Source organism: Dipodomys merriami, unplaced genomic scaffold (assembly GCF_024711535.1).
Source record: "Dipodomys merriami isolate MVZ:Mamm:240054 unplaced genomic scaffold, mDipMer1.0.p SCAF_24, whole genome shotgun sequence".
NCBI lineage: Eukaryota > Metazoa > Chordata > Mammalia > Rodentia > Heteromyidae > Dipodomys > Dipodomys merriami.
In genome coordinates, this window is record NW_027203826.1 from 24,400,651 (window position 1) to 24,425,912 (window position 25,262).

Here is a 25,262-nt window from a genome sequence, read left to right on the forward strand (position 1 = left end):
GGATGTGTGGTCCTAGATGACGGAAGCACCTATTCACAGTATCAATACAGTACAAACCAATTACAGGTGAATGCAGAGGGAAGGGAACCCACCAAACAGGCCTAAGATTTCCACATGAACCTGACAGTCCCTACTTCATGGAAGATGTCTGTCACTTAGCCTGGATGGAGTGTTGATATATGCTGCAAAGTTTCTCTTTATAAAAATTACTGCACTTCGCCATTACAGCTTGGTAATAGTTTAAAAAGCTCCATTTTCTCCTATGTAATCTAAGACACTAACAAAACAATGAAGACTGCTGTGACAAGCATACATGTCAAAAGAATAGTGGACTTAAATTTTTTTTAGGTAGGCTTAAAAGCTCCATCTAAAGAATCATCTTCTGTACTTCTCAGCTCCTTGCCTATTTAGTACTGGCAAAGTCTGTTCACTGAAAGCCTTGATTCCCCACTGAAAAGTTTCCCTAAGCATTTCAGTCAAATTTCAACTCTACTTTTTCCTATGTCACAAAGCACAGCCAATTCCTAAGATAAATCAAGGAGACAGTTTTCATCCAGTCATGCTGTTATCCAGCTCACAGCAGGAAGTCCCAGTCCATGCCTCCTGATGACAGAATACAGCTTCAAAGCTACCGTTAAGAATAGGCTCTTATCAAATGGTAGCATTACATTCCTCCAAAAGATGAATTTCTATACTTGACCAGAAGAGAAAACTTTTCTTTAGTGGTAAGAGTGCAGCTGTGTGTGTACATATATATATATGTATATATACACACACACACATATATATATATATACATATATATACACACACACACACACAATTCTCAGATTGCTTAAAGCTACCCTTTGCATTCTAATTTAACACTAAAGTGTCATTCTGTTCTAGCTATCTTTCCTCATATCACAAAGCATTCTCAAGAAAGAAGCACACAGACTGACATTCTCAAAAGTGGCTCACCAGAGCAGGGATGACTAGCCCCCTCCCAAACCTCTTTTACAATCATCTATGCCTCCATACCGAAACAGTCCATAAGCCATTAAATATTTAAGTTTTACACAAAATCAATCAAGAGAAGATAAGAGGTTTTTTCTCTCTTCTGTTTGCACTGGAGTATGCAGGCAACTGTCTGCCTGTAACCCTCATTATTCCTCCTCCTCCCTGCATGCAGGACACAGCATCTAAAGCTGTGCATGTTTGGTAAGTTCTTTCTCTTAGTGCTGGAATAAGAATCTCAGAGAAACTCAGAATTACTAAAAAAGGTCCCTTGAAGTTTTAAAAATCTTAGGAATGATTAAGTAACCAAACCTGATCAAAATTGATCCCGTGATCATTTATTGCAACACAGTTGTGCATGATGTCTTCTGATAAGTGCCCTGTAGCGTATTATTTAAAAAAAAAAAAAAAAAAAAAGCTCTTGGAGTCACCATCAATTTGCTGATGGCTGGTTTATGAATTCTCATGTTTGTAGACCCGAGACATAGACTTAAGTGAGGTTCTTCATTGGACTAAAAATATAAACGAACATAGAAAGAAATGAAACTGTGGTTGCAGTAAGAAGAGTTTGAATTCTTTACCTATGATATTGCAGAAAAAAATGTGTTTCAAACTTCATATAAAAGTTATCAAATATGGAGACCAGTGGATTTAAAATGTAATCCAGGCTTATTTCACTGAAAAGTGACGTTTCTGATGTGCAATATTGCTGTTATGTGAAACTAGGAGCCACAGGAGGCTGGATGAAACTTTGGTAGTCAGCCTAACAGGTTAATTCACTCTGGACTAGAGCCATTCCCTTGAAACTCAAGGATATATATAGATATAACTTCATAAATAGCAGTCAGGCAGTTGCAATAGGCTCTGTGCTACTCTGTATTCAACATAAAAACCAGTTCCTTTTTCTGCTCCTCTTTTCCTTAGCACAACAATCAAGCCCCCAAATGTAGCAGTACCTACTGCAAATACCTTGCTGCTCCATTTCACTTCTACATGCCTAAAGTGCTTCCGGTGATGCTGCCCATTAGAATACTGCTCCAAGATGGCTTATGACGTGAAGCGATCAGGCAAAGTATTCGATGCCTAGTTAGGGCAAAGATAATGTCTAACCTTTCAGAACAGTAAGAACCACCAATCTTCATTCACTTCGTTCTTCGGAAATGTGAAGATGCAAGTCTGGCAGGGAAGGGAAAAGGAGGCATTCCTCCTCACTATCACGACTACCTTCTCTCTCTCATTGTTGGTTGCTTTAGATGGCCAAGGCTCCTGTTCCATTTTTTTTGTTTTTAAAGATCTGGGCAGTAACAGCCACCAAGATGATATGGATCGAAGTACAGTGTTCAAACATGAAGGGTAGATAAATGATCATTGATCAGTTTTGTTTAAAAAAGGTATTTTTTCTTATAAAGTTAACAAACCAAGGCTGTTGATCCCTGAATTAGAAAGTTGATTTGCTCAATTATTTTCCAAAGTGTGATGTGGGAATGAGGCGGGGTAGAGCTTTTAGTGCTTTTGTGTACTGCTGATCCTCTAGTTTGGCAACATCTTGGAAGCAATCTTCTGGTCTCATGATGTGGCATTTTGTGAATCTAAGTACCAGTCCATGGCCCTGATATGGGCTGCTTACAGCCCAAGGGGAAGAGGGTCTGCCCCTTCCCCCTCACTGTTTCAATCTGGCCCAGTAGTGGACACAGAACCCTGGGCACTTTCCCCAGGAGCAACTGTCTCTTCCTGTGAAGGTGACTCTTCTTCACCTTGTCCTCGAGATGTGACAGTTGTTTCAGGAGAGATGCTGTGCGGCCCCTCCAGCGGTATACAGCCAGGGTGGTTTTTGCGAAAGTGCTGATTCAGGATTGCCTGGAAGGGGAAGCTTTTGCCACAAACGTGACAGTGAAAGGGCTTGTTGCCTGTGTGCTTTCGGATGTGATACTCTAGCTGATCTTTCCTAGTGTACTTCTTGCCACACATACGGCAGACGAATGGTGTGATCCCCATGTGTAAGCGCATGTGACGGTCCAGACTCCCTTTTTGGTTGAAAGATTTGGCACAATAGATGCAGGTAAGACGGGGGTTGTACCGGAACCACCGTTCGGATACTTCCTGCTCTCGAAGATATTCTACATAGCCACTTACTCCCATCATTGCTGACTCTTCTACCTGAAAAATGAGCAAGAAGGAACCTGGATCATTAAACATACATGTTAAGAGCAATCAAATCCACTTTTACTTGTTACTAAGCTACATGTGTGTGAGCATGCGTGTATGTGTATGTGTGCGCATGTGAGCATGTGTGTATGTATGTAATACTAGGGATGGAATCCAGGGCCTTTCACGTGCTAGCCAAGTTTGACACCAATGAGCTATATTCCCAGACTTTATATTCTTACTTCTAATGGAAAGACCAACAGAAAATAACAAAAAAAAAAACCCATATTAACATTAAAACTTAAGAAAAACCTGAAGACATTACCCTATTGACACAAAATGGGAGCAAAATATTTAATTTTTGGCTAACAAACCAGATGCTTATTAAATCTATGCTGATTGTATTATTTTACATGAAAAGGAGAATCTGAACTCAACTGAATCACACCGTGAATCCTAGTCTTGTAATTACAATCCAGATAATGAAGTGCTTAGATGGTGTTGGGCCAGGAGAATTTTTTGTGATGACTGCAATGTTCTCTAATCTGTACTAGTCAACATGAAAGCTACCAGCAATATGTGGTTATTGTACATTTGTATATGGCTAATGCAACTAAGGAAGTGAGATTTTAGTTACTTTCAATTAATTAAAGTATCAGCTCAAATAGCCACATGATACATAGCTATTATATCAACTATCAGATAGTTACAGAAATAGATAATGGCAAGTACAATATAAATGACATTTATGAGCCAAGTTCTGGTGCTTACATCTATAGTATTCACTGATGAGGCTGAGATTTCAGGATCACAGTTCAGAGACAGCCTGGGTAGACAAATCCTTAAGACCCTATCTTCAACTAACCAGCAAAAAACTAGAACTGAAAGCATGGTTCAAGTAGTGGAGCACTAGCCATGAGCAGAAAATGCTGAGCCTGAGGCTGAATTCAAGCCACAGTACCAGCACACATAGGAAAAAAAATTACAGGTGCTGGGAAAGTGGCTTAATGGTACAATGGTAGCCTTGCATGCATGAACCCCTGGGTTTGATTCCTCACTACAACATACACAGAAAAGGTTGGAAGGGGTGCTGTGGCTCAAGTGATAGAGTGCTAGTCTTGAGCAAAAGCAGCTCAGGGACAGTGCCCAGGCCCTAAGTTCAAGTCCCAGGACCAGCAAAAATAAATAAATAAATAAAAATATTTAAAGAAATCAAGGCTGACTTGCAGTTAACTAGAGAAAGATTAATCTAGTTAGCAATTTACTTTGTGTCCTTTTAATTTCTAAATATGTGTTTTGTCTACTTTCTCACATGCTAGCTGGCAGTGTTTATGAGCATTTCAAAAAAAAAAAGTAGTTCTCAACAAGTTTGGGAAGCAGGATGTGAAGTTTAGGGTTGAACAGTAAGACTAAGGTTTAAGACATTACTGGTTTTATATATAACACTTCTTTTGTGTCATTCCCCTGTATCATTAAAATAGAAGTCACATACAGGATGAAGGATTTCCTCACTAAAAAAATCTTAGGTCACCAGGGCCAAAGCATTCAATATTATTATTATAATTTTGTTGGTGGTGGTTGTGGGGCTTGACCTCTGGGCCTGGGCGCTGTCCCTCAGCTCTTCAGCTCTAGGCAAGCGCTCTATCACTTGAGCCACAGCGCCACTTCTCTCTCTCTCTCTCTCTCTGCATGTATGTGATTATACCTATCTATCTATAGTTTTTTGGGGGGGTGTTGGTCCTGGGGCTTGAACTGACAGACTTTCTTTCCTGGGCTGGCTTCTTAACCTTGTTTCTCAGATCTCAGCCTCCTGAGTAGCTAGGATTACAGGCATGAACTATTGGAGCTCGGGTCCTTGAAAAATATACTTTCTAAAAATGGTATTTCTTTTCTTTAGAGGCAGGGTCTCATTACATTGTCCAGCTGGCCTCAAACCCTTCCGTTCAAGCTCTCCTTTTGCCTCAGCTGTCTGTGTAACCTGAGAGAACCAATTCACCCAACGGCTTGGAAATATTGAATGCATAATACTACTACCTAGCAATGAAGATGCTGAAACTTGGATTCAAATCTGAGTTCTATTGTTTATGTAACCATCGGCAAGTTTTTACTGTATCCCTTTATTTTCTCATCTAAAAATTGAATATAACAACATCCTCATATTGCTCTGAATACTGAATGATTAATGCAATGAAGTACTTCAGATTAGTAACTATTAGCTATTAGTATTAAGCATTACAAAAATCATACACATACATATATGTATATATTATACAATGCATATGTATAACATACTTATATGTGAATATTTTATGCAATTTCCTCCCCGTTTGGTAATACCTGGCCAACTTCAAATTTGTTTTCTCTACGGCTTTGAGGGCATATTTCCCTAAAACAATTTCCAAACTTTAAGGAAAGTATTGTCACACCAATACTGTCCACATGCAGCAAGTATCATATTTTAGTAATCACTGATGAACTATGATCATAAAAATTACACACTAGGGGCTGGGAAGGTGCACTAACCCTGAGGGGAAGAGCTGAGGGACAGCACCCAGGCCCAGAGTTCAGGCCCCACAACCGACAAAAATAAAAATTAAAACACACACACACACACACACACACAATCAATCTCATTTTAAAAATTACTACAGTAAAATTACAAAAAAAAAAAAAAAAAAAATGGCTGTCTCCTGGTTTTCTCTGTCCCCAAAGGTGGATCATTTCACTTTTTTTTTTTTTTTTTTTGCCGGTCATGGGGCCTGAACTCTGGGCCTGGGCACTGTCCCTCAGCTCTTTAGCTCAAGGCAAGTGCTCTACCCCTGGAGCCACAGCGCACTTCCGGCGTTTTCTGCTTATGTAGTGCTGAGGAATCAAACCCAGGTCCTCATGCATGCAAGGCAAGCACTCTACCGCTGAGCCACCTTCCCAGCCCCTTATTTCTCTCTTATGTGGTAATGTCTTGTTAGATTGTAGGCACAGATGCACAGTCCACATTGCCAGGATGCCAAGAATTCAAGCAGTGCTTAGCTTAGTAACTATTACTTAATAAATAGTTCTATATAATGGATAAATTCCAAATATATGAATAAGTTCCATATTTTCTAGGTCATACTTAACATGGACTTCAAAGCCATCCCTTGAATTTTTCTTTCTTGTTAGTTGTGGGGTTGAACTCAGGGCTTGGATGCTGTCCCTGAGCTTTTTCACTCAAGGCCACTTTGAGTCACAGAGCTACTTCCACTTTTCTGGTGGTTAACTGGAGATAAGAGTCTTTCCTGCTTGGACTGGCTTGGAATCCCCACCCTCCGATCGAAGACTCCTGTGTAGCTAGGATTACAGGTGTGAGCCACTGGCACCCGGCTCCTCACTCTATAATTTTTAATTATTAACAGAGACTTAAATTGAAAGGGCCTCAAAAATCATCCTATTTAGCAGCGCGAGGCATAGCTCAAATGGTAGAGATCCAGCCTCCATAGCCCAAGCCTCAGAGTTCAAACCCCAGTACAACCACATAAATTTTAAAAAATCATCCTAATTAGTGTATTAATTTTAGTTAAAACTTTCCAAGACTAGAGATTTCAGTTTTTACTACCAAACTGGGGATTTCACAAGAAATAAGTCTGTATTTAGTAAATGCAGCCCTCTTTGTCTAAGTATTCTCTATGATATTTGCATAATGACAAAATAAACCACTTTTGTACTTATAAGTAAAATTCCCATTAAGACACAGAGGTACATAGAAGGTTAGAAAATATTGTCTCTGCTTCCAAGATTTCAATGTAACAGGAAATATAAAAAAGAATACAAATAACGGAGTAACTTAGATGAGTTAGGGCAAAATTAGGAAAAGTGAGAGGCTGGTGATTCAATTCAGTGGAAGAATGCTTGCCTCAGCAGCGTGAGCCACGGATTGATCCCCAACACCAGGAGGAAAAGAAAAAATTATATTGCACTGTGTATAACTGCTATAATGATTTAAGAGGGGAAGATCAAAGAACACTGGCTTAAACAGAAATAGGAATTAGGCATTGAGTAGATCCAGGAAGAACGAGGAATCTCAGATTCAAAACAAAGAGAAAAATAATTTGATGGATTGTTACATAGAGAAAATTTACCTGCTTGAGAGAGTGAAAGCTGATGAGTAGCAGGAAAAGTTGAATTAGAAAGATTGTAACCGGGGCTGGGAAGGTGGCTCAGTGGTAGAGCGCTTGCCTTGCATGCCTGAGGCCCTGGGTTCGATTCCTCAGCACCACATAAGCAAAAAGAAAAAAGCCGGAAGTGGTGCTGTGGCTCAAGTGGTAGAGTGCTAGTCTTGAGCTGAAGAGCTGAGGGACAGCGCCCAGGCCCAGAGTTCAGGCCGCACGACCGGACCCCCCCCCAAAAAAAAAGATTGTAACCTACATGGCTAATCAAGTATTTTTACCTTTCATGTGAAAGAGTCAGAAAAATAAAAGACACATGCACACAAAATAGCACATTCACAAAAATGTATAATTTACAAATATATAATACTGGATATAAATTAGTAACTCTACGAATATACATAGTACATACGCACATATGCGCGCATGTGCAAGTGCACACACGCACGCACACACACACACACAAAACCAGAATGTAGTCTCGCATCACACACACACACACACACACACACACACACACACACACACACACACACACACACACACACACACAACCAGAATGTAGTCTAAGTCCTAAATCATCTCCAGGTAGTATTTAGGGGTTAATTTAGGGGTCTCTATGATGAAAACAGAGTTGCATAATATTTTTTTTTCTACTTCCGAAACTCTTCTAGGATGTTCATGGGTATAGAAGAAAAGTAATCATTCTATTTAGGAGGTGGAAATTGGGAGCACTGAAGTTTGATGATAGCTGAACAAAATATTAGCTGGGCATGTGGCACACCTTGGTAATCTTAGCTGTAGGGCAGGCGTGAATGGGATCATGATCCAGGCTGGCATGGGCAAAAACCTTCTTCAATACATAACCAAAATAACACAAAAAATGTGGCTCCAGTGGTAGAGCACCTGCCAAGCAAGTTCAAGGCTTTGTGTTCAAACCCCAATATTACAGAATTTTTTGATACAGCTTCCCTTTCTTATATATCTGATCATATACATAGTGAAATTGCTTCAACAAATACAACAGTTTCAACAACTACATACCTGGGAGCTGGGTTGCTTAGGCTCATCCATTCTCCCAGGAGATTCACTTCTGGCTCTGTGTCTCTCAGTCATGGGAACAACACTGCCGGACGGGCTAAATCTGTTAGAAAAGGTGCATAAAAGGGACTAACTTCTATTAGTCCAAAGAACTTGAAAAATGGTGCTGTTTCCCCACTTTATCTTATAACTAAGGTGGGAGGATCAAACCAAGCAACAGTAATGGGGAAATAGTGTTTTACAGAATCAGTATAAGGGCTGATTTAAAGGCAAGAAAAGCTTATCCTAATAAATTTTAAAACATACAAAATGACATAGCAATAGCCCATATGAGAAGGTATAGCTACAGCTAAACATAAGCTATCCACCTAAGTTCTGGGAAAAGGGTGAAAGAACAAATGAAAACTGGGTCTCTAATTTGGTTCCTTCAGTGCACCTATTGGATTTTTGGTTGTTCTTTCCCTCTATATCCAGCCTCAGGCTAGACATAGATCATGGAGATGAAAAATCTTTGCCTTTACCTGGTACGACTTCCAATATAGTACTTAACACAGGAGGCTTAACAGTATTAACACTGGAAGTCACAAAGTTCTGTGCTCAAGAATATTTTAATAACTAATGGCACTTGATGGATATTCAAATCAAGACCACCTGAGTGGCTACTTTCTACTACTGCTATCTGTTAACAAATTGTTTCTCAAGGTCCCCTGTAAACTGAAGTAATAGCTTCTTTACTTCTCATTCTTTTTTTTTAATGTTTTTTTTTATTGTGAAAATCCTGTACAGAGGGGTTACAATCACATGAGCAAGGTAATGAGTACATTTCTTATCAAGCATTGTTGCCTCCTCCTTTGTTTCCCCTACCATCCCTTACCTCCCATCTCCACAACTACATCCCCCGCCCCCCATTCTTTAGTTCTCATTAAGGTCAATCCTGGGGCTTAAACTCAAGGCTAACTGTACAACTTAAGCCACAGCTCCACTTCCAGCTTTTTTTTGGTAGTTAATTGGAGATAAAGGTCTCAAAAACTTTCCTGTCCAGGCTGGTTTCAAACCACTATTCTTGGATCTCAGCGTTCTGAGTAGCTAGGAATACAGGCATGAGTCAGTGTCACTCAGCCTTCAATCTCTTTTTAAGGGAAAAGAACAGGGAGGGGACTGGAGTTAGGACTCAAGTAGTAGAGTGCCCGCCTAGCAAGTGCAAGGCCGTAATTCCCAGTACTACCAAAAAACCCCGAAACAAAACGATATTACCAATGTGTTAGTAATATTTCTATCAACTGATGTAGATTAAAACTTGTCCTATTTTCACCAAGAAGAAAAATTATAACAAACTCAATCTTATTAGAAAGAAAAAAGTGAGACACACAGGGCAACTAGCACTGGGGGAAAAAAAAAGAGGACAGTGGAAGCAGCAGCTACCCAGGAAAGAAAACAGGAAAGACATCGCTAAAGAACACTGGAAGACATCAGCAAGGTTTTCCCTGTAAATGACCAATTTGAGTACAACAATCACTGATAGGGATATTTCCTCTAATTTGGCAGGTGTGGCCAAGTAAAATGGAGCAACTCCCCGAAGACGCCCTCTGTGCGTGAGAACACACCAAAGGAAGGGCAGTGCGGCTCCAGGCTGACGATCAGCTCCCAGTCTTGAATCCCTGGCAGTCACTGATGTTAGCGTGACTGCACATGCTATTCTGATTCTTGGGAGTGTCTAACTTTACCAGAGTTCTCACACTATAGTGAATACTTCAGAATTAGGAGCTTCTTGCTGAAAAAAAAAAAAAGAATGCAAGTTTTGGGGCACACTTCAAGTTTCCCCAATGTTAACTTATTTTGGCTAAGATCAGGTAAAGACGATCATCAGTAATGATGTGAGCATGACAGCTGTTAGACAGAGGAACAATGCAACTCACCTGTCAACTTCACTGCTTGTGGGCCTAGCCACCTTGGCTCCTGAAGACCCTAAAGTGTAACTTTCCTGTCCTACGGAGCTGTGGCCTGTGGTGTCAATCACCATGGCTGTGACCTCCTCTGCACTACTCCCATCTTCTCCAGAAGGCTGATTCTCAGGCCCAAGCCATTCCTCTAGATTTTCCGTCTTGATGTGCACTGCTCCAAGAACCCTAACTTCATCATCACTTGGGCCGCCCCGGTCTGCCACTCCTGTCTCCACATACCACTGTCCTGCTCGGTTGATACGAAGAATGGGCTCCCGGCTCTCTACATCAGAACTCTGCTCAATTATCTGAGGGCTGGTAGATTCCTCAGGGGGACTTAATTCTCGGATATCCAGCACAGCACTAACCTGTCCTCGGCGGTTTCCCTTTTGGGTATTATGTCGTGGGCTAAGTGAGCGGTTTAAATTTGGCGTGACTCTGTGAGACTCTGGAGGTCTCTCTTGATGCTTTGTCCTAGTTTGGCTTAATTCTGCTTCCACCTCAGCCACATTGATTTTGAAATGAATGCCCTCCAGGATTTGTGTACACTTATCTATAATATGCTGCATCTGCAGAAAACTAGCAGCTGTTAGGTAACTGATGATATCAGCCAGTTGCAGACATATCCGCCCTGTGTAACAGAAAGAAAGGAGCTGTTCAAAAACAGTAGGGTTCTTGATGACTGAAATGGAGACAGTACTCATCTCATTCAAGGACATGTGGTCCCGGAAATAGGGGGAGCTGGCAGCCAGTACTACTTTGTGAGCCCGAAAAGCTTGTCCTTGTACATTGACCACAATATCACAGAGGCGGCCCTGCATGCGCAGCTGGTTTAGATGGCTCAGGACAGAGTTGCTGAAGTCAGGGATCTCCAATTGTATGTTCCCACTCTTCTCCATGGTCGTGCCTGAAGGAACAGGCAGGCATTCAACCCTGCTGAAAGAAGAAATGATGTTCTCATTAACAACCTTACTCTCCTGATACTTTCTAAAATATAGTCTGGTAAACATCCTAAATCTCTGAGCATGGAGTACAGCACATGCCTGTGATATCAGGGCTCTGGAGACGGAGGCAGGAGAGCCATGAGTTTTAGGCCAACTTGGGTATGGTAGCAAGACTCTGTCTCCAAAAAAAAAAAAACATTAAAATCTTGAAGTACAAAGATATACCTTATGTTTAGATATAAAAGAATCACTCACAGATTATTTTTAATCTAGATTTTACAGCAAAATACAGTGAAAACAAAAAAAAGCTAACACCAGACTGCTAAACAATTAAGCTATATATATATATATATATATTTATTTTTTCTTGTCAGTTGTGGGGCTTGTGACTCAGGGGCTCAGCACTGTCCCTGAGCTCTTTTGCTCAAAGGCTGGCACTCTGCCACTTGGAGCCACAGCACCACTTTGCTGTTCTGATGGTTAATTAGAGGGAAGTCTCATGGATTTTCCTGCCCAGGTTGGCTTTGAACCTTGATCCTCAGATCTCAGCCTCTTAAGTAGCTAGGATTACAGGCATGAGCCACCAGCAGCCCAGCTTATATTTTTCTTACTAATAAAGTATAGAACAACAAAGTTCAACCAAAGGGATGGTGAGGTATTAATCATACAGTAGCTGCAGGCTAAATATAAAAGTTCCTTGACAACTTTTCTATGAAGGAGAAAAGCAAGTTTCTTGAGTACATGCAATTACATACAGATGAATGGATTAGATATCTCCCAAGACTTTACTACAGGCAGCATGAGTTACATTTATTACTTTATAAAGTGATTAATATCCCACATGAATGTAGGCCAGTATTTTAAAGCTTACCAGAGTTCCCACAAAAAGCTTTTGGATATGGGACTCTGAGGCAAACTCTAGGTTAGGAAAAATTCCGCCACTCTTGTCAAGACTCAATCAAGATGCAGAGAACTTCTATTCTCCAAGGCTGGCATTCTAGAAGTGTGCTGGCACACCTCACTTGATGAATCTTTAATTACCTTTAACTAAAAACAAAAACAAAAAGAAAAGAAAAGAAAGAACGATGCAATAACTTGAAGTCCAGTTCTCAGGAAAGAGTAAGTAAATCTGCTCTATCCAAATTCGAAGTTGGAGAATTTCACGGTGGCGATTATGTATTGATTTTGAAAGTTCCCTGGAGCTGGTAGACACAAATGCATTTACAAGCATGGTCAAACTTAAAAAGACTGCCGTGGTTACCAATCTAGTTTGTATAAATCCCAAGAGGACGACAAGGCTTTCACTGCTACGGACATCTCTAAGTTTAGATCCCAGAGTGACCTTGAGGAATTCATCCGGGATCAGCACACACGGGGTCCCCGCCTTGGCGATCAATAGGGAAGTGCAACTACTCCTTTCAAGAACTAACTTCAGCCAATCTGACCTTTTTCCAAAGCGTTATTGTTTGTTTTGGAACTTTTACTCCCGTAAGAGGCTCGGTCGACGCCATCAGGAATTCGGATGAGTTTATTTTGGAGCCTTTTTTGTTTGTTTGTTTGTTTGCTCTGTCCGGCAATTCCCCAGTGAGGAGGAGGCCCGGGAGGAAAGTCTTTCTCTAGCGTCGGCCCTGGAGGGGTGAAGCTGGAAGAGGGAGAACGGGAACGGATGGGTGTGGACGTGGGGAGTGGGGTGCTCGCTCGGCGGGGCGGGAGCGCGGGAGGCGCGGGGAGCCCGGAGCGCGGCCCGGAGCCGCTCGCAGGTGAGCGCCGAGGGCGGGAAGGGGGCGGCGCCCCGGGACGGCCCGGGCGGGGAGGCGCCCGAGGTGGGTGTGTGCTCGGGATGGGTCCCGCCGCCGCGGGGAGGGGGCCGCCCAGCCCGGGGTCTTGAGGGAGGGGCCCGGGAGGGGGCGGGTCCGGCCGATCCGCCCGGCTCCGGGCCAAAGAGGTGGAAGGTCGCCGGGCGCCGGCAGGGGAGGTGGCGGGAGGCGGCCGGGCGTCCCCGAGGCGGGCTGCAGCGGAGACCGGCCCGGCGGACCTCGGTGCAGGGCAGCCGGCCCGGGCTGCGGGGGCCTGAGCCCAAGTCTCGGAGCTGTACCTACCTCCGGGGGTAGAAATGGGCCGGAATGGGCCGGAACACCGTCCCGGAAGTGAAACCCCCCGCCCCCTCCCCCGGAGCGGGCGACGTGCCGGAAGGAAATCGCTCACCCTTACACCGCCCCCCTCCCCGCCCCCTCCCCCGTGCTTTCCGTCCTCGCGCCCCCTCCCCGCCGCTCTTCCTCCGGCGCTGGGAGAGGGCGGGAGCGGCGCGGCGGGCGCGCGGCCGTGTCCCCGCCCCTCAAGGCGCGGTCTGGCAGGGGAGGGCCTGGGGGGCGGGGAGAAGATCGGGCCGGAGGAGGGGTTGGAGGGGCGGACGCCGCTGGAGGGCGTGCGTCGTGACGTCACGCAGAATGCCTATATATACGGGCCTCCGGGCGCCATTTCGGTCTTTCGGCGTTGGGAGCTTGCCGCTTGCGTAGAGGTAGGTGTCTGCCAAGTCTGCGACCCACGTTTCAAGGCCCTTGGGAGGTAAGGTGGGCTCGGGCCGGTGGAGACGGCTAGGGCAGGTTCGCTAGCGGGGACCCGCGGGGTGAGGATGGAGTTGCGCGGAGCGGTCGCCAGCGCGCGGGGGCTGCGCGGGGGCAGCGGGGAGGGCTCGCGTGGCCGCCGGTGATGAAGTCTGTGTTGGTAGGGACATCTGAGGGTGTTGATGAATGCCAACGGCTCTGACGGCGGCGCACGCGGCCATCGGACTCGGCCTTCCTGGGTGTGCGGCGCCCGGGCCTTGGAATTGGCCCTGCGCACTGTCCCCAAGCTCGAGGCTGGCGTCCGCCTTTGGCCACTGCTGCACTGGCAGCGTTTGGGCTTTTGGTTGGGGCTGCCTCCGACCTGCGATGCTCAGATCGCAGCCATCGGGATAGACGGGATTACAGACGTGTGAGCCTCCGGCGTTGGGCCCGCATGGGCCTTGGTAACTGCATGGTCGCCTCCGGTGACGGGTAGGCCTTGTAGGCTTTAGAACACACGGCACCATTGTGTGCCTTAGTGCACAGCGAGCGATGCACTGCATGTAACACTAGATGAGCCCATCAGTCATGGAAATTGGAGGCGAAAATGGCAGGACGTGAACTGACACACTTTCTTCTTCCCAGAGATGGTGCTCCAAGTGGAGGCAGCGTGGCTTTTGCCGACATCTTTCCGACAGGTAAGATAATTGCATAGAAACACTGCTTTTTTTTGCAAAGCCTGTGATGGAGTAAGAGTAGTGGACAGAAGGGATTTCTGAAATCTTTTGCTGAGGCTATGATGTTTCATAGACTGAAGGATAGTAATATAGACCCTAGGGAGTGTTCTAAAGTTGAATTTTTTTGTTTTTTAGTTACCTGTAAAAGGAGGTGAAGAAATGAGGTAAGTTACTGTAGCATCCACATGCACCAAGCTAAGTGGAAGGGCAAGTGTGCCACAGTGATGACATTATATTTGCTACTCTTGACAGTAAGAATGATGATCAAGATAACCACCATTAATTAACTGAGGCACACAGTATAGACACAAGGGCCATACACAGGAGATTGCCATTGAGTTTGAATACGCCTGTATTTTTGCAGGTAGTGAAGAGCAAGCCAGTCTGGCCATGGGCACAGGTGAGAAAGCTTACTATTCATGTAGAAATTTCAAAACTTAAGACATTAACATTGATATTAAAACTTAATACTGTAGATTCTCTGGCTGCAAAATTGAGCGGGTAAATTGTGGAATGGTAACTGGCAGAACAGGAGGGAAATGGTGCTACCATAATTTATACAGCACAACTACAGTGCATTGAAATGACTGCCTTTTCTGGTCTTGTTAAATTTCCAAGGCATCATTTTTGCAGCCTGCATGATGATGAGCAAATACTGACTGAACATGAAGGTCTTATTAGCTCTAACTGATTTCAGGCATTGTTATTTTTAGGGGGAGAAGCCGCATGTATAGCTATTCTTAATAAAGTCCTTTCTTTTAGGTGCCATTTGAGATGTCTACTAGTTTCTAGTAAGTAGTGGGAAATGGACAAGTGGAAGAGCACAAAAGCCAATACTGTGGCATGCCTACTAATAAGCTATTTAACTCCTGTAATCCTGTAACAAATGCTAAATGCTGTCTGTGAGCATGCTCTGACTAGGGTGTTTGTAATGATGTTGATCAAATGTCTGACCTGAAATGAGCATGTAGACATATTTTAATACTGAGAAACCCTGAAACAAGACACTCAGGAGATGAAATTACTCATACCAGTTATTAATGAATTTTTTTTGGTTCCAGCTACCTGCATAAATATTGACTGCATCTCTTGGCTCTTGGGTAAGAACATTCATTGTTCTTCATTGTTTCCTGGCATCTTGTGCTTACAGTTCTAGAATGTATGTAGCATTGACAGACTGAGATGTTTATTTACCAAGTCTAAAAATAGTGGCTTATATCTGTAATCATAACTACTCTGCAGGCTAAGATAAGATGATCATGGTTTAAAGCCAACCCAGGTAGAAAAGTAATCCTAAGACTTTGCCACAATTAACTACTCCAAATTAGAAGTAGCACTTTTGCTTAAATGGCAGAGCACTATTAAGCAGAAAGAGGCTCAGGACAATGCCTAGGCCGCATTAAGGACACAGCTTAAGATACTGTTGATAAAACGCTTAGAATATGAAGTTGATAGTTTTCAACACTTACAGGTATTTTTCTTTCTAGGTCCTGCATGGAGAGTCAGAAATAAGGTATATAACTAATTAACCTAATGTATTTTAGAGCAAGGTAACTGTTGGTGATGATTTTTCAAGCTAAAACAGATGGGAATCTCTCTGATAAAAGAATGAAGAATAACTTTAAAAACTGAAACAGTGATTAGAGTTTAAATGAACCCTGCGTTCTAACAGTCCATTGCTAAGTCAGTGTATTTCTGCAGGTTTATGAAGCAGCTGCACTACAATGGTCAGTGCATGACCGAGTTTTAAGTCAAGGTAAGGACATTGCACTTTTTGTGGTAAGGATCAGCCAGCCATACTGCCTTGTTTGTATGCCCCTTACCAAAGGATGCACCTTTGAGAATAGGCACTCTGCCAATTGCCATGACTTTTATTCATTAGTCTTCTGTAAGCCGATACAATGATGATAACATAGTTCAGCAGACTTAACACTGATGAGCAATCCTAAGTCTTTCGCTCCTATCTGATGTATCTGGCTATAGTAACAATTGAACATAAATTTGTAGACTGCCTTGTCAAATACTTATCGAAGTTGATCTGTAAAAATGTCTTCTCCCATAATTTCAAGAATGAACATTGAAGCTGGGTGTGGTGGATTGAGCCTGTACTCCTGTCCTAGAACACAGTGAAAGATCATGAAAGTTTTTAAGTGCAGTGAGGACTACAAAACAATCCAGCCTAAGACTTGCAGGTTAGTAGGTATATGTTTATATTTGGCAGCATTCTAGGGGTTGAGCTGGGTGTTTTGGAGATAGCAGTGTTTCTGACAACTTGTGATCAAATCTTGCTCATGGGTTAAGTGGTATAAATGCAAGTTTACCCAGATCATGTCAGTATAGCTTGGAGAAATAGCCTTATGTCAAACTCTTAATGTCCTGAGTTTAGCCAGAGACATCTCAAAGTGCATTTCTTTCTTCAAAACAGGTTGGCACTTTCAGAACAGAAAATGTAAGTCAAATTTATATTCTGTTTTATTTTAGAATGTAACCAGTGATGTGATGATTCTGCCAAATGAGATAACAATGATATCACATATAAAACCGTTCCATTTATTTCTGAGGTTACTATATTGAAAAGAACCACATGTGTGTTTTTAACTTAACATCAGTAACATCAGTAGACTAATTTTTTATTTGATTTCTGTAGATGAGCAAGATTGAAGCTTACATATTTCATAAGGTGAGGACTGAAAGGTGGTAGCACCCTATTTCAGAATATATGATGATCTCAACCTACCTTGAACTCTCTCACTGACTACTTGATGACACTAAGAGATCTGATATTCTGCTTTCTCTTAAGGACAATTCAACTTGAAACAATTGAACTTCAAACCAAGAAATACGGCTTAAAGTATGTTTTCATTTGCAGGTAGCTGGCTGTCTGCATGTCCTGGAATAGAAAATCAATTTTTAAATAAATTTCTATTAACCACTTTGAACTATGCTGGACTTTCAGTGTTGGGTTGCATATGGGCAAGACAACAAAACTACTAGATGCTGAAAATGCATTAAAGGAAGTTTAGTTAGAGCCTGGCGTCTGCGCAGGTGTGAAGGAAGTATTGGGAGAGATAGTGCTGTCTGGCCTTCACTTTCTTCACTTTCATCAAGGGGGAACTATTGACATTACCAAATGCTTTTACCAAGTATAATTTCTTAGTTGGAACTCACTGACATATAAGACCTGAACTTTTAGGTCTGTCCTGATTTGTTGTGCAACAAATCTATTAGGTTTCTGCATTCTCTTAACACTGAGGCTGAGTAGGTGGATATGTAGACACCCCACTGGTTTTTGGCAGGGCCCTGTGCTAACCTGAAGCACACAACTGATACCTAGTTAGCTGTTCAATGGGATTTTGGCCTCCAAGTCTCTGGGCTGCTTAAGCAGCCCAAATTAGACGGTTCAGGTCAGGTGCCACTGGTGCTTATTCCTACTTGGGATCTGAGGATTGTAGTTCATAGCCACCCCGGCAGTAAAGTTCAATTAACCACTAGAAAACAGCGGCACTGGGCGTAAGTGGTAAAGCAGCATTTAAACTGAATAGCTCAGGGTCAGCATCCAGGCCCAAAGAGTTCAAGAATTGACCAACAAAAGTGCTTCAGTCAGGCTGGGAAGGTGGCTCAGTGGTAGAGTGCTTGCCTTGCATGCATGAGGCCCTGGGTTCAATTCCCCAGCACCACATATATGCAAAAATCCGGAAGTGGCACTGGCTCAAGTGGTAGAGCGCTAGTCTTAAGCTGAAGAGCTGAGGGACAGCGCCCAGGCCCAGAGTTCAGGCCCCACGACAGGACCCCAAAAATGCTTTAGTCTTGGGACATAGGCCTTTGGCAGCCTACAAGATACCAAATAATCAAGTATGAGGCTGAAGCAGGAGAATTAAACAGGCTAGAGGCCAGCTTGTGCTGTTCAGTAAGACCAAACTGGATCTTGGTTGTCAGCATTTCCATAGGGTCAGAACTGGTGTGAGGCAGATTTCTCTGAGCTAGGTGCCCATGGTTCAATCCTAGTTTGATTTCTGCTGGGTGGTGGGCATTGTAGCATGTAGGTGAGTCTTGAAGTAGTAGGCCTGAGCTACCCAATTAACCATGAGAACTGTAAGTGGAACCCTAAATTTAGAGCAGCAAAGATCAAGAAGGAAGGTCAGGCCTTAGCTATTCCCATCACATTTTTATTTACCGCCAGGGAGCAAAGTCATAAACTTGGAACAAGCACTCAATTATTTGCTACATGTTTTTATCCTAAAGAATAGTAACTCCAGGGCTGGGAAGTTGGCTTAGTGGTAGAGTGCTTGCCTTGCATGCCTGAGGCCCTGGGTTTGATTCCTCAGTATCACAAACAGAAAAAGCCAGAAGTGGTACTGTGGCTTAAGTGGTAGAGCGCTAGCCTTGAGCTGAAGAGCTGAGGGACAGTGCCCAGGCCTGGAGTTCAGACCCCACGACTGCCCCCCCCCCCCCAAAAATAGTAACTCCAAAAGCCATGATTGCAATGGGGTTATTTGTATGTAGTCAAGGTTGATCTTTAATTCATGATTTTCATTTTTTGGTGCTGTGAATTAGAATGCAGGGGCTTGCCCATGCATTCCTAGTCCTGCAGTTTTTCTTTTTATTTTTTTTTATGAAAAAAAATTTTTTTTGGTCGGTCGTGGGGCTTGAACTCTGGGCTTGGGCGTTGTCCCTCAGCTCTTCAGCTCAAGGCGAGCGCTCTACCACTTGAGCTACAACGCCACTTCCGGTTTTCTGGTGGTTTTATTGGAGATAGGAGTCTCACGGTCTTTCTTGCCCGGGCTGGCTTTGAACCGCGATCCTCAGATCTCAGCCTCCTGAGTAGCTAGGATTACAGGCATGAGCCACCAGTGCCCAGCAGTCCTGCAGTTTTTCAAAGCATTCTCAGCTCCAGCAAATACATCCTCTTCCTGCCAAGAGCCCCATGAGGGAGGTAGCCAGGACAGACTGGATTTTACAAAAGGGACTAGGGCTCCAGTGGCTCACACTACTCAGGAAGCTGAAATCTGAGGATCAAGGTTCAAATAAAGCCAGTCTTGACACCAAAATAACTAGAAGTGGGCTGTGGCTCAAGTGGTAGAGCACTAGCTCGGAGGCCCATACAAAAAAGCTATGATCTTGTGACTCATTTCTGATTTTGCAACTTGCCAATTGAAATATCAATATCTTTCACAACTCTCCAAGAACAACTTTCCATAATGTCTCAAACCATACAGGTAAATTATCAAATTGGATCTTGTTTTTTTTACAAGCCAAGGTTTTGCTGATAGTCCAGGCTGGCCTTGAACTCATGATTCTGCTGCCAAAGCCTGGCTGCTGGGATTAAGCGTGGGCTGCCACGCCTGTTTCCTTACTGTGAAAAACACTTGGATTATTTCCACCCAAAGACGTTATGCCTATAGTGCAAAAGCCAAAATTCAACTTTTTTGTTGGTGAGGCTGATTCAATGAATCCTTTTCTGCTTCTGCCTCTGTTGGCCAGGATACCTGGATATGATAAGGCCTTAGTTCTTCCACTGGGACAGAATCTGGGGCACTGCTCATGAGGTCATGTCCCCGGAAGGATTTGGGGAAGGCTATGACATCTCTGATGCTTGGAGCTCCAGTGATGAGGCACATCAGCCTATCTAACCCTGTGAAGAAAATACAAAGTGAACAGAAGTGTCTAACTTTGGAAATGACTTAGTTTTTCTGTAAGTTGTAGAGAAGGCTAGGGTGTGGCCCGAATATTAGAACACTTGGCCAAGTACTGCCAAAGTAAATCTTGCAGACAATTCCTTGAACTTAGAGCTCCATGCATAGAAGGTAAGTTGGCCTACTCAGTGAGCCAACATCCACAACCCTATAGAGACCTTTTCAATACTACAAGTACGTTGCAGTCAAATATTTTTAGAGAACTTGTTTGAAAAGCTCTTATTCTGCGGCACGGGTAGAATACTTGCTTGCATAGGTTTAAAAAAAAAATCAAAGCTCTTAGTGCTGGGGTTTGAAATGAAGATGAGCAATTTTGACTTAAGCACCTACAATTTCTATTTTAAAAAAGGAAACACCTTTGAGCTGGGTGCGGGTGGCTCCTGCCTATAATCCCAGCATCTCGGAAGGATTAGATTTAAGGACTGCTGTTCTCAGCTAACCCAGACAGGAAAATGTTAAGATTCTTATCTCCGATAAACTATCCAAATCCTGGAAGTAAAGCTGTGGCTCAAATGATAAAGTGTTAGCCTTGAGCCGAAAAGCCTACAGAAAGCACCTCAGCCCTGAGTTTAAGTCCCAGGAACAGCACAAACAAAATAGCAAAAAACTTTGAGGATCATGGTTTAAAGCCAGCTTGGGCAGGAAAGTCCATGAGTCTTACCTCCAATAAATCATCAGAAAGCTGGAAGTGGTGCTGTGTCTCAAGAGTGCTAGCCTTGAGCTGAAGAGCTGAGGGAAAGTGCCACGGCTGACAAAAAAATCTCATGGACTTTGCTGTCCAGGCTGGCTTTGAGCCTCGATCCTCAGATCTCAGCCTTCTGAGTAACTAGGATTACAGGAATGAGCCATCATTGCCTGGCAGATTTTGTTTTAATTATGTTTGCCAATCCAGGCAAGGAAAATCCATGACTCGTCTCCAATAAATTACTCAAAAAAAGCCAGAAGTGGTCCTGCAGTGCTAGCCTTCAGCATAAAGGCTCAGGGGCAGGGCCCAGCCCCTGAGTTCAAGCCCTAAGACCAGCAAAACAAGCAAAAGAAAGTCTTACAGATTTTCTGTCCCTGTTCCCCCAGGATGGCTTTGAATCTTGATCCTGAGATCTCAGCCTCCAAGGTAGCTAGGATAACAGGTGTGAGCCACAGTGACTGACCACGTTGAGTTTTATCTTAATACTGGCAAAATATTTTTTAAAAGTAATACTAGAGTGACTATTTAACAGATCCGAGACACTGGGTTCAATCCCTAGCATAAGCATAAACAAACTAAAAACATGCAAATCCTCATAGAAATTTTACACTCAAGTCCTTCCCCCACCATTAAACTGAAGGTCCGCATTTGCGACACAGTGCTATGGAATGAAATTTATAAGAGGACAAATGCTTACCTAAGGCAATTCCTCCATGAGGGGGTGCCCCGTGATCTAAAGCCTGCAGCAGATGCGAGAGCAATTTCACATCTTCCTAAAATTCAAAAGATACTCCACTAAGGGTTGGAAAGGTGGCTCAGTGGTAGAGTGCTTGCCTTGCATGCATGACGCCCTGGGTTCAATACCTCAGCACCACATAAGCAGAAAAAGCCAGAAGTGGTAGAGTGCTAGCCTTGAGCTGAATAGGTGAGGGACAGCGCCTAGGCCCCAGAGTTCAGGACCCACGACTGACCAAAAAAAAAAAAAAAGAAAAGAAAAGAACATAGATTCTCCATTAAATATATACTTAAGCTATAATAAGTTCTTAGGAATTAATAGGGAAATAAAGGTTAGATGAGTTAAAGTAATAGAGACAGATCTTAAGATCCTGGTTTGAAGCTAGCCTGGACAGACAAATCTGACAGACTTTAACTAATAAAACAGAAAACCAGAACTAGAAGTGTAGCTCAAGTGGTAGAGCACCAGCCTTGAGAAAAACTTCTGAGTGAGAGCTTAAAGCCTTGTGTTCAAGACCCAAGACTAACAGACAAAAATGAAAAAGTTGGAAGTGTGTCCAAAAACAGTTCTCTCATTATACTCTAGGTCAGAGTCCAGGGGGAAGCTTCAACAGGTGCCAAACCCCACCTAGTACAGCTTTTTATTTATAGAGGGCCTAATGAGGTGTCAAACACAGTGATTTTTGTTTATGTATATGCTGATATTGGCATTGATTTCAGGACCTGGGCACTATACCGTGGCTTTTTCTGTTCAAGACTGGTACCCTACCACTTGAGGCACAGCTCTACTTGCAGGTTTTTAGTAGTTAACTGGAGATGAGTCTCATGGACTTTTCTGCCTGGCTAGTTTTGAACTCTAACTGTCGGATCTCAGACTCCTGCGTAGCTAGGATTACAAGTGTGAGCCACTGGTGCTCATGTTGATATTCTTTTCTTTCTTTTTTTGTCAGTCATGGGGCTTGCACTCAGGTCCTGGGTGCTGTTCCTGAGATTTTTTGCTCAAGTCTAACAGCTTATCACTTTGAGCCACAGCTCCACTTCTACTTTTCTGGTGGTTAATTAGAGATAAGTGTTACAGATTTTCCTGTTGCCTTAAAACATGATCTTCAGATTTTAGCCTCCTGAGTAGCTAGGATTACAGGTGTGATGGATTTTATTTTTTAATATTGATTTTTTTTAAACACTAAGTAATTCTATTCTAATGTGCCGCAGGGCTGAGAGCTGTGGAGTGATGGGGTACAGCAGAAACTGTGTATTCTTATACTTCTGAAAAGCTACCATTGAACACAATGAAAAAGGCAGGCTGCAAACGGGATGACTGGAGACAGGAGAAAGGTCACAGATCCCTTAAGGCGGGGGGTGGGGGGGGGGGTGGGGGGCCGGGTCTGCCTGCTTTGAGCTCTCCAAATCCATCCTATGTCACACTGTCACACTGCTTAGCTAATCCCATTTATTTATTTATTTACTTACTATTTAGTTTTTGCCTCTTTTGGGGCATGAACTCAGGACCCAGGTACTGTTCCTGAGCTTCTTTGCTCAAGGCTAGCACTCTAGCACTTTAAGCCACAGATACACTTCCAGTTTTGGGGTGGTTAACTAGAGATAAAAAAATCTCACAGAAGCCGGGCGCTGGTGGCTCACGCCTGTAATCCTAGCTACTCAGGAGGCTGAAATCTGAGGATCGCGGTTCAAAGCCAGCCCGGGCAGGAGAGACCGTGAGACTCCTATCTCCAATAAACCACCAGAAAACCGGAAGTGGCGCTGTAGCTCAAGTGGTAGAGCGCTCGCCTTGAGCTGAAGAGCTGAGGGACAGCGCCCAGGCCCAGAGTTCAAGCCCCACGACCGACAAAAAAAAAAAAAAAAAAAAAAAAAAATCTCACAGACTTAACTGTACTGTGATCCTTAGATCTCAGCCTTGTGAGTAGCAGCCATGAGTACCCAGCTTTGTTTTTTTTGGTAGTACTTGTACTTGGAATTGAACTCAGCACCACCACATAATTTTTTTTAGGAACAGAATCCTGAAATATTTTGTTGAACTAATCCTGTCTTCTACAGAATCATCAGTGACATTTAAATTCTTAGGTCTGTACCTGTATAAACTCTTCTTAAAATTCTATCACCTACATTTACCATGACCTGAAATATACCTAAAGTGTATCTGTGCACTGACATGAAATCTTGAAATTCCTGTTGGCTGGGTGTAGTGGTACATGCATTTAGGAGGCTGAGACAAGAGGATCACTAAGTTCAAAGCCAGTTTGGGCAATAGGGAGAACTTGTCTCAACAAATCCCAAATCAACCATCCATCCAAATACACAATAACAACTACAACTACAATAATAGCAACATCTCTCTTTTTCTAATATTAGTCCCTGAAAATGACTTAATTTTTCCCCCTTCCATAAGGCCTTTACGCATACTAGGCACTGAGTTACATCTCTACCCCACAAATGACCTTTTTTGATAGTATAGTTAGAGAAGGCTCAAGAGCCACCCTTCAATACCTACTTCTACTTGCTTCTGTGCAGTATGGGTTTGGGCAAACTAAATAATCTGCCTCAGTATGACATCATCTTGGGGGGTCAGTTGTGGGGCTTGAACTCTGGGCTTGGACGCTGTCCCTCAGCTCTTCAGATCAAGGCTAGCACTCTACCACTTGAGCCACAAATGCCACTTCTGGTTTTCTATTGGTTTATTGGAGATAACAGTTTCATGGACTTTCCTGCCCAGGCTGGCTTTGAACTGCGATCCTCAGATCTCAGCCTCCCCAGGAGCTAGGATTACAGGCATGAGTGAGCCACTGGTGCCCCGCATATGCCATCTTTAAAACGAGTAGAATAAGGGTATCAATAAGTTAACGTGAGGATTAAATACATGAATGCATATATAGTACTTAAGCAGTCGTTGGCACATAGTAAGCACTGATAAGCAGCTATTATCATTTACTTTTGTAAGTCCTAAACGAAAGGTCGCATGGTAAGGTGACACTATTTTTTATCAAACAAATTCTCCATTCATGATAAATAATAACAAATGAATAATAGAACTGACAAAGAAGATTTGTTACCTTTAATAATGTTGCCAGGATGTACTGCTGCAGTTGTGCATCGTGAATTCGGATAGAACCACCTCCTATCTCACTGCCATTTAAAACCAAGTCATAGTGTTGGCTACGAACCTAGAAGAATTCATAGAGCCTTTGAATTAGAGAGAAATCCTGGTGTTCTGACCTGCACAGTGAAGACACTGTAATTACTTAGAAATAATATATAATAATATATTAACTCTGGCCCACAGTGTTTTCTGGGGCTTCTAGAGTCTGGCTTGGTCCTTGTTCATCTTCAGACAGTGAACTTTAACTTCCTGCTTTACATGTTTTCTTTTACTTGGACATACAGATAGCGTACCTTTTCAGGCTCAGTGTAGAGGAAGTGAAGGTCACTGGGGTGGGGAGCAGTGAATGGGTGGTGAGCTGACTCCAGCTCTGTGGGACTTTCCTCCTTTGGAAGGAAGAGTGGGAAGTCCACCACCCACAGGAACGAGAACTGTGCTGGGTCACGGAGTACCATGCCTTTCGTTTCCAGAAGGTCAGCACACTGCAGTCGTAATTTTCCCAACAAAGAACACTGCAAACAGAAGACACCAACAGTAAGTTGACTT

General features: G+C 43.2%; 3 protein-coding genes, 1 long non-coding RNA gene and 9 other non-coding genes across 26 annotated transcripts in view; 11 read left to right on the top strand and 2 right to left on the bottom strand.

The window, feature by feature from the left end:
- Serpinc1 (serpin family C member 1) overlaps positions 1–5,133 on the top strand; it is a 31,944-nt gene extending 26,811 nt beyond the window's left edge. The window contains exon 8 of the mRNA XM_070034442.1: positions 5,039–5,133. Within this exon, the coding sequence (XP_069890543.1) occupies positions 5,039–5,118 (80 nt within the window). The 3' untranslated portion in view covers positions 5,119–5,133. The remainder of the gene's footprint in view (positions 1–5,038) is intronic.
- Zbtb37 (zinc finger and BTB domain containing 37) lies at positions 1,395–13,402 on the bottom strand. Of its 4 annotated transcripts, none has more exons than XR_011374734.1 (6): positions 13,308–13,402; positions 12,080–12,850; positions 10,241–11,200; positions 8,328–8,427; positions 2,107–3,153; positions 1,395–1,508 (listed from the first exon to the last, which is right to left on the bottom strand). XR_011374734.1 is itself a non-coding variant. In XM_070034439.1 (6 exons), the coding sequence occupies exons 4-6, from the start codon at positions 11,161–11,163 to the stop codon at positions 2,665–2,667; spliced, it is 1,512 nt and encodes a 503-aa protein (XP_069890540.1). In that variant the 5' UTR covers positions 11,164–11,200; positions 12,080–12,255; positions 12,654–12,850; positions 13,308–13,402; the 3' UTR covers positions 1,395–2,664. The 4 variants fall into 4 exon arrangements, 3 of the variants coding, with proteins under 3 accessions (XP_069890540.1, XP_069890541.1, XP_069890542.1); XM_070034439.1 differs by having other exon boundaries at positions 1,395–3,153; positions 12,080–12,255; positions 12,654–12,850; XM_070034440.1 differs by having other exon boundaries at positions 1,395–3,153; positions 12,654–12,850.
- Positions 13,403–13,681: 279 nt separating this feature from the next.
- LOC138835841 (uncharacterized) lies at positions 13,682–17,427 on the top strand. 6 transcript variants are annotated; one of them, XR_011374740.1, is made up of 12 exons: positions 13,682–13,726; positions 14,397–14,449; positions 14,624–14,652; positions 14,853–14,888; positions 15,251–15,279; positions 15,550–15,588; positions 15,976–16,001; positions 16,190–16,244; positions 16,558–16,680; positions 16,914–16,937; positions 17,136–17,168; positions 17,289–17,427. It is a non-coding gene; the product is annotated as an uncharacterized lncRNA (long non-coding RNA). The 6 variants fall into 6 exon arrangements; XR_011374739.1 differs by having other exon boundaries at positions 17,358–17,427; XR_011374735.1 differs by having other exon boundaries at positions 17,136–17,427.
- On the top strand, positions 13,905–13,983 carry LOC138835878 (small nucleolar RNA SNORD74). The gene has a single exon (XR_011374765.1). It is a non-coding gene; the product is annotated as a small nucleolar RNA SNORD74 (small nucleolar RNA).
- LOC138835887 (small nucleolar RNA SNORD75) lies at positions 14,488–14,547 on the top strand. The gene has a single exon (XR_011374774.1). It is a non-coding gene; the product is annotated as a small nucleolar RNA SNORD75 (small nucleolar RNA).
- Positions 14,703–14,783, top strand: LOC138835873 (small nucleolar RNA SNORD24). The gene has a single exon (XR_011374761.1). It is a non-coding gene; the product is annotated as a small nucleolar RNA SNORD24 (small nucleolar RNA).
- On the top strand, positions 15,122–15,181 carry LOC138835879 (small nucleolar RNA SNORD44). Its single transcript, XR_011374766.1, has one exon. It is a non-coding gene; the product is annotated as a small nucleolar RNA SNORD44 (small nucleolar RNA).
- On the top strand, positions 15,415–15,480 carry LOC138835886 (small nucleolar RNA SNORD78). Its single transcript, XR_011374773.1, has one exon. It is a non-coding gene; the product is annotated as a small nucleolar RNA SNORD78 (small nucleolar RNA).
- LOC138835875 (small nucleolar RNA SNORD79) lies at positions 16,041–16,127 on the top strand. The gene has a single exon (XR_011374763.1). It is a non-coding gene; the product is annotated as a small nucleolar RNA SNORD79 (small nucleolar RNA).
- Positions 16,382–16,464, top strand: LOC138835880 (small nucleolar RNA snR60/Z15/Z230/Z193/J17). The gene has a single exon (XR_011374767.1). It is a non-coding gene; the product is annotated as a small nucleolar RNA snR60/Z15/Z230/Z193/J17 (small nucleolar RNA).
- On the top strand, positions 16,975–17,052 carry LOC138835876 (small nucleolar RNA SNORD47). Its single transcript, XR_011374764.1, has one exon. It is a non-coding gene; the product is annotated as a small nucleolar RNA SNORD47 (small nucleolar RNA).
- The window catches only part of Dars2 (aspartyl-tRNA synthetase 2, mitochondrial), a 31,138-nt gene continuing 22,893 nt past the window's right edge, over positions 17,018–25,262 (bottom strand). For 2 of the 6 annotated variants that reach the window (XM_070034446.1, XM_070034449.1), the window contains 4 exons: positions 25,010–25,228; positions 24,670–24,780; positions 21,564–21,639; positions 17,018–20,120 (listed from right to left, as the gene is read on the bottom strand). In XM_070034446.1, the coding sequence (XP_069890547.1) occupies positions 19,906–20,120; positions 21,564–21,639; positions 24,670–24,780; positions 25,010–25,228 (621 nt within the window). In that variant the 3' untranslated portion in view covers positions 17,018–19,905. The remainder of the gene's footprint in view (positions 20,121–21,563; positions 21,640–24,669; positions 24,781–25,009; positions 25,229–25,262) is intronic. The other 4 variants (XM_070034447.1, XM_070034448.1, XM_070034450.1 and 1 more) reach the window with 4 other exon arrangements.
- On the top strand, positions 17,200–17,276 carry LOC138835874 (small nucleolar RNA SNORD81). The gene has a single exon (XR_011374762.1). It is a non-coding gene; the product is annotated as a small nucleolar RNA SNORD81 (small nucleolar RNA).

What these genes read in the sequence shown, in the direction of transcription:
- Zbtb37 (XM_070034441.1), bottom strand. Translation starts at nt 11,163, where the DNA reads ATGGAGAAGAGTGGGAACATACAATTGGAGATCCCTGACTTCAGCAAC. An exon ending in ACAAGCAGTGAAGTTGACAG is followed by an intron (nt 8,428 to 10,240) that starts GTGAGTTGCATT and finishes CTTTTCTAACAG; the next exon opens with ATTTAGCCCGTCCGGCAGTG. An exon ending in CTAAGCAACCCAGCTCCCAG is followed by an intron (nt 3,154 to 8,327) that starts GTATGTAGTTGT and finishes CTCATTTTTCAG; the next exon opens with GTAGAAGAGTCAGCAATGAT.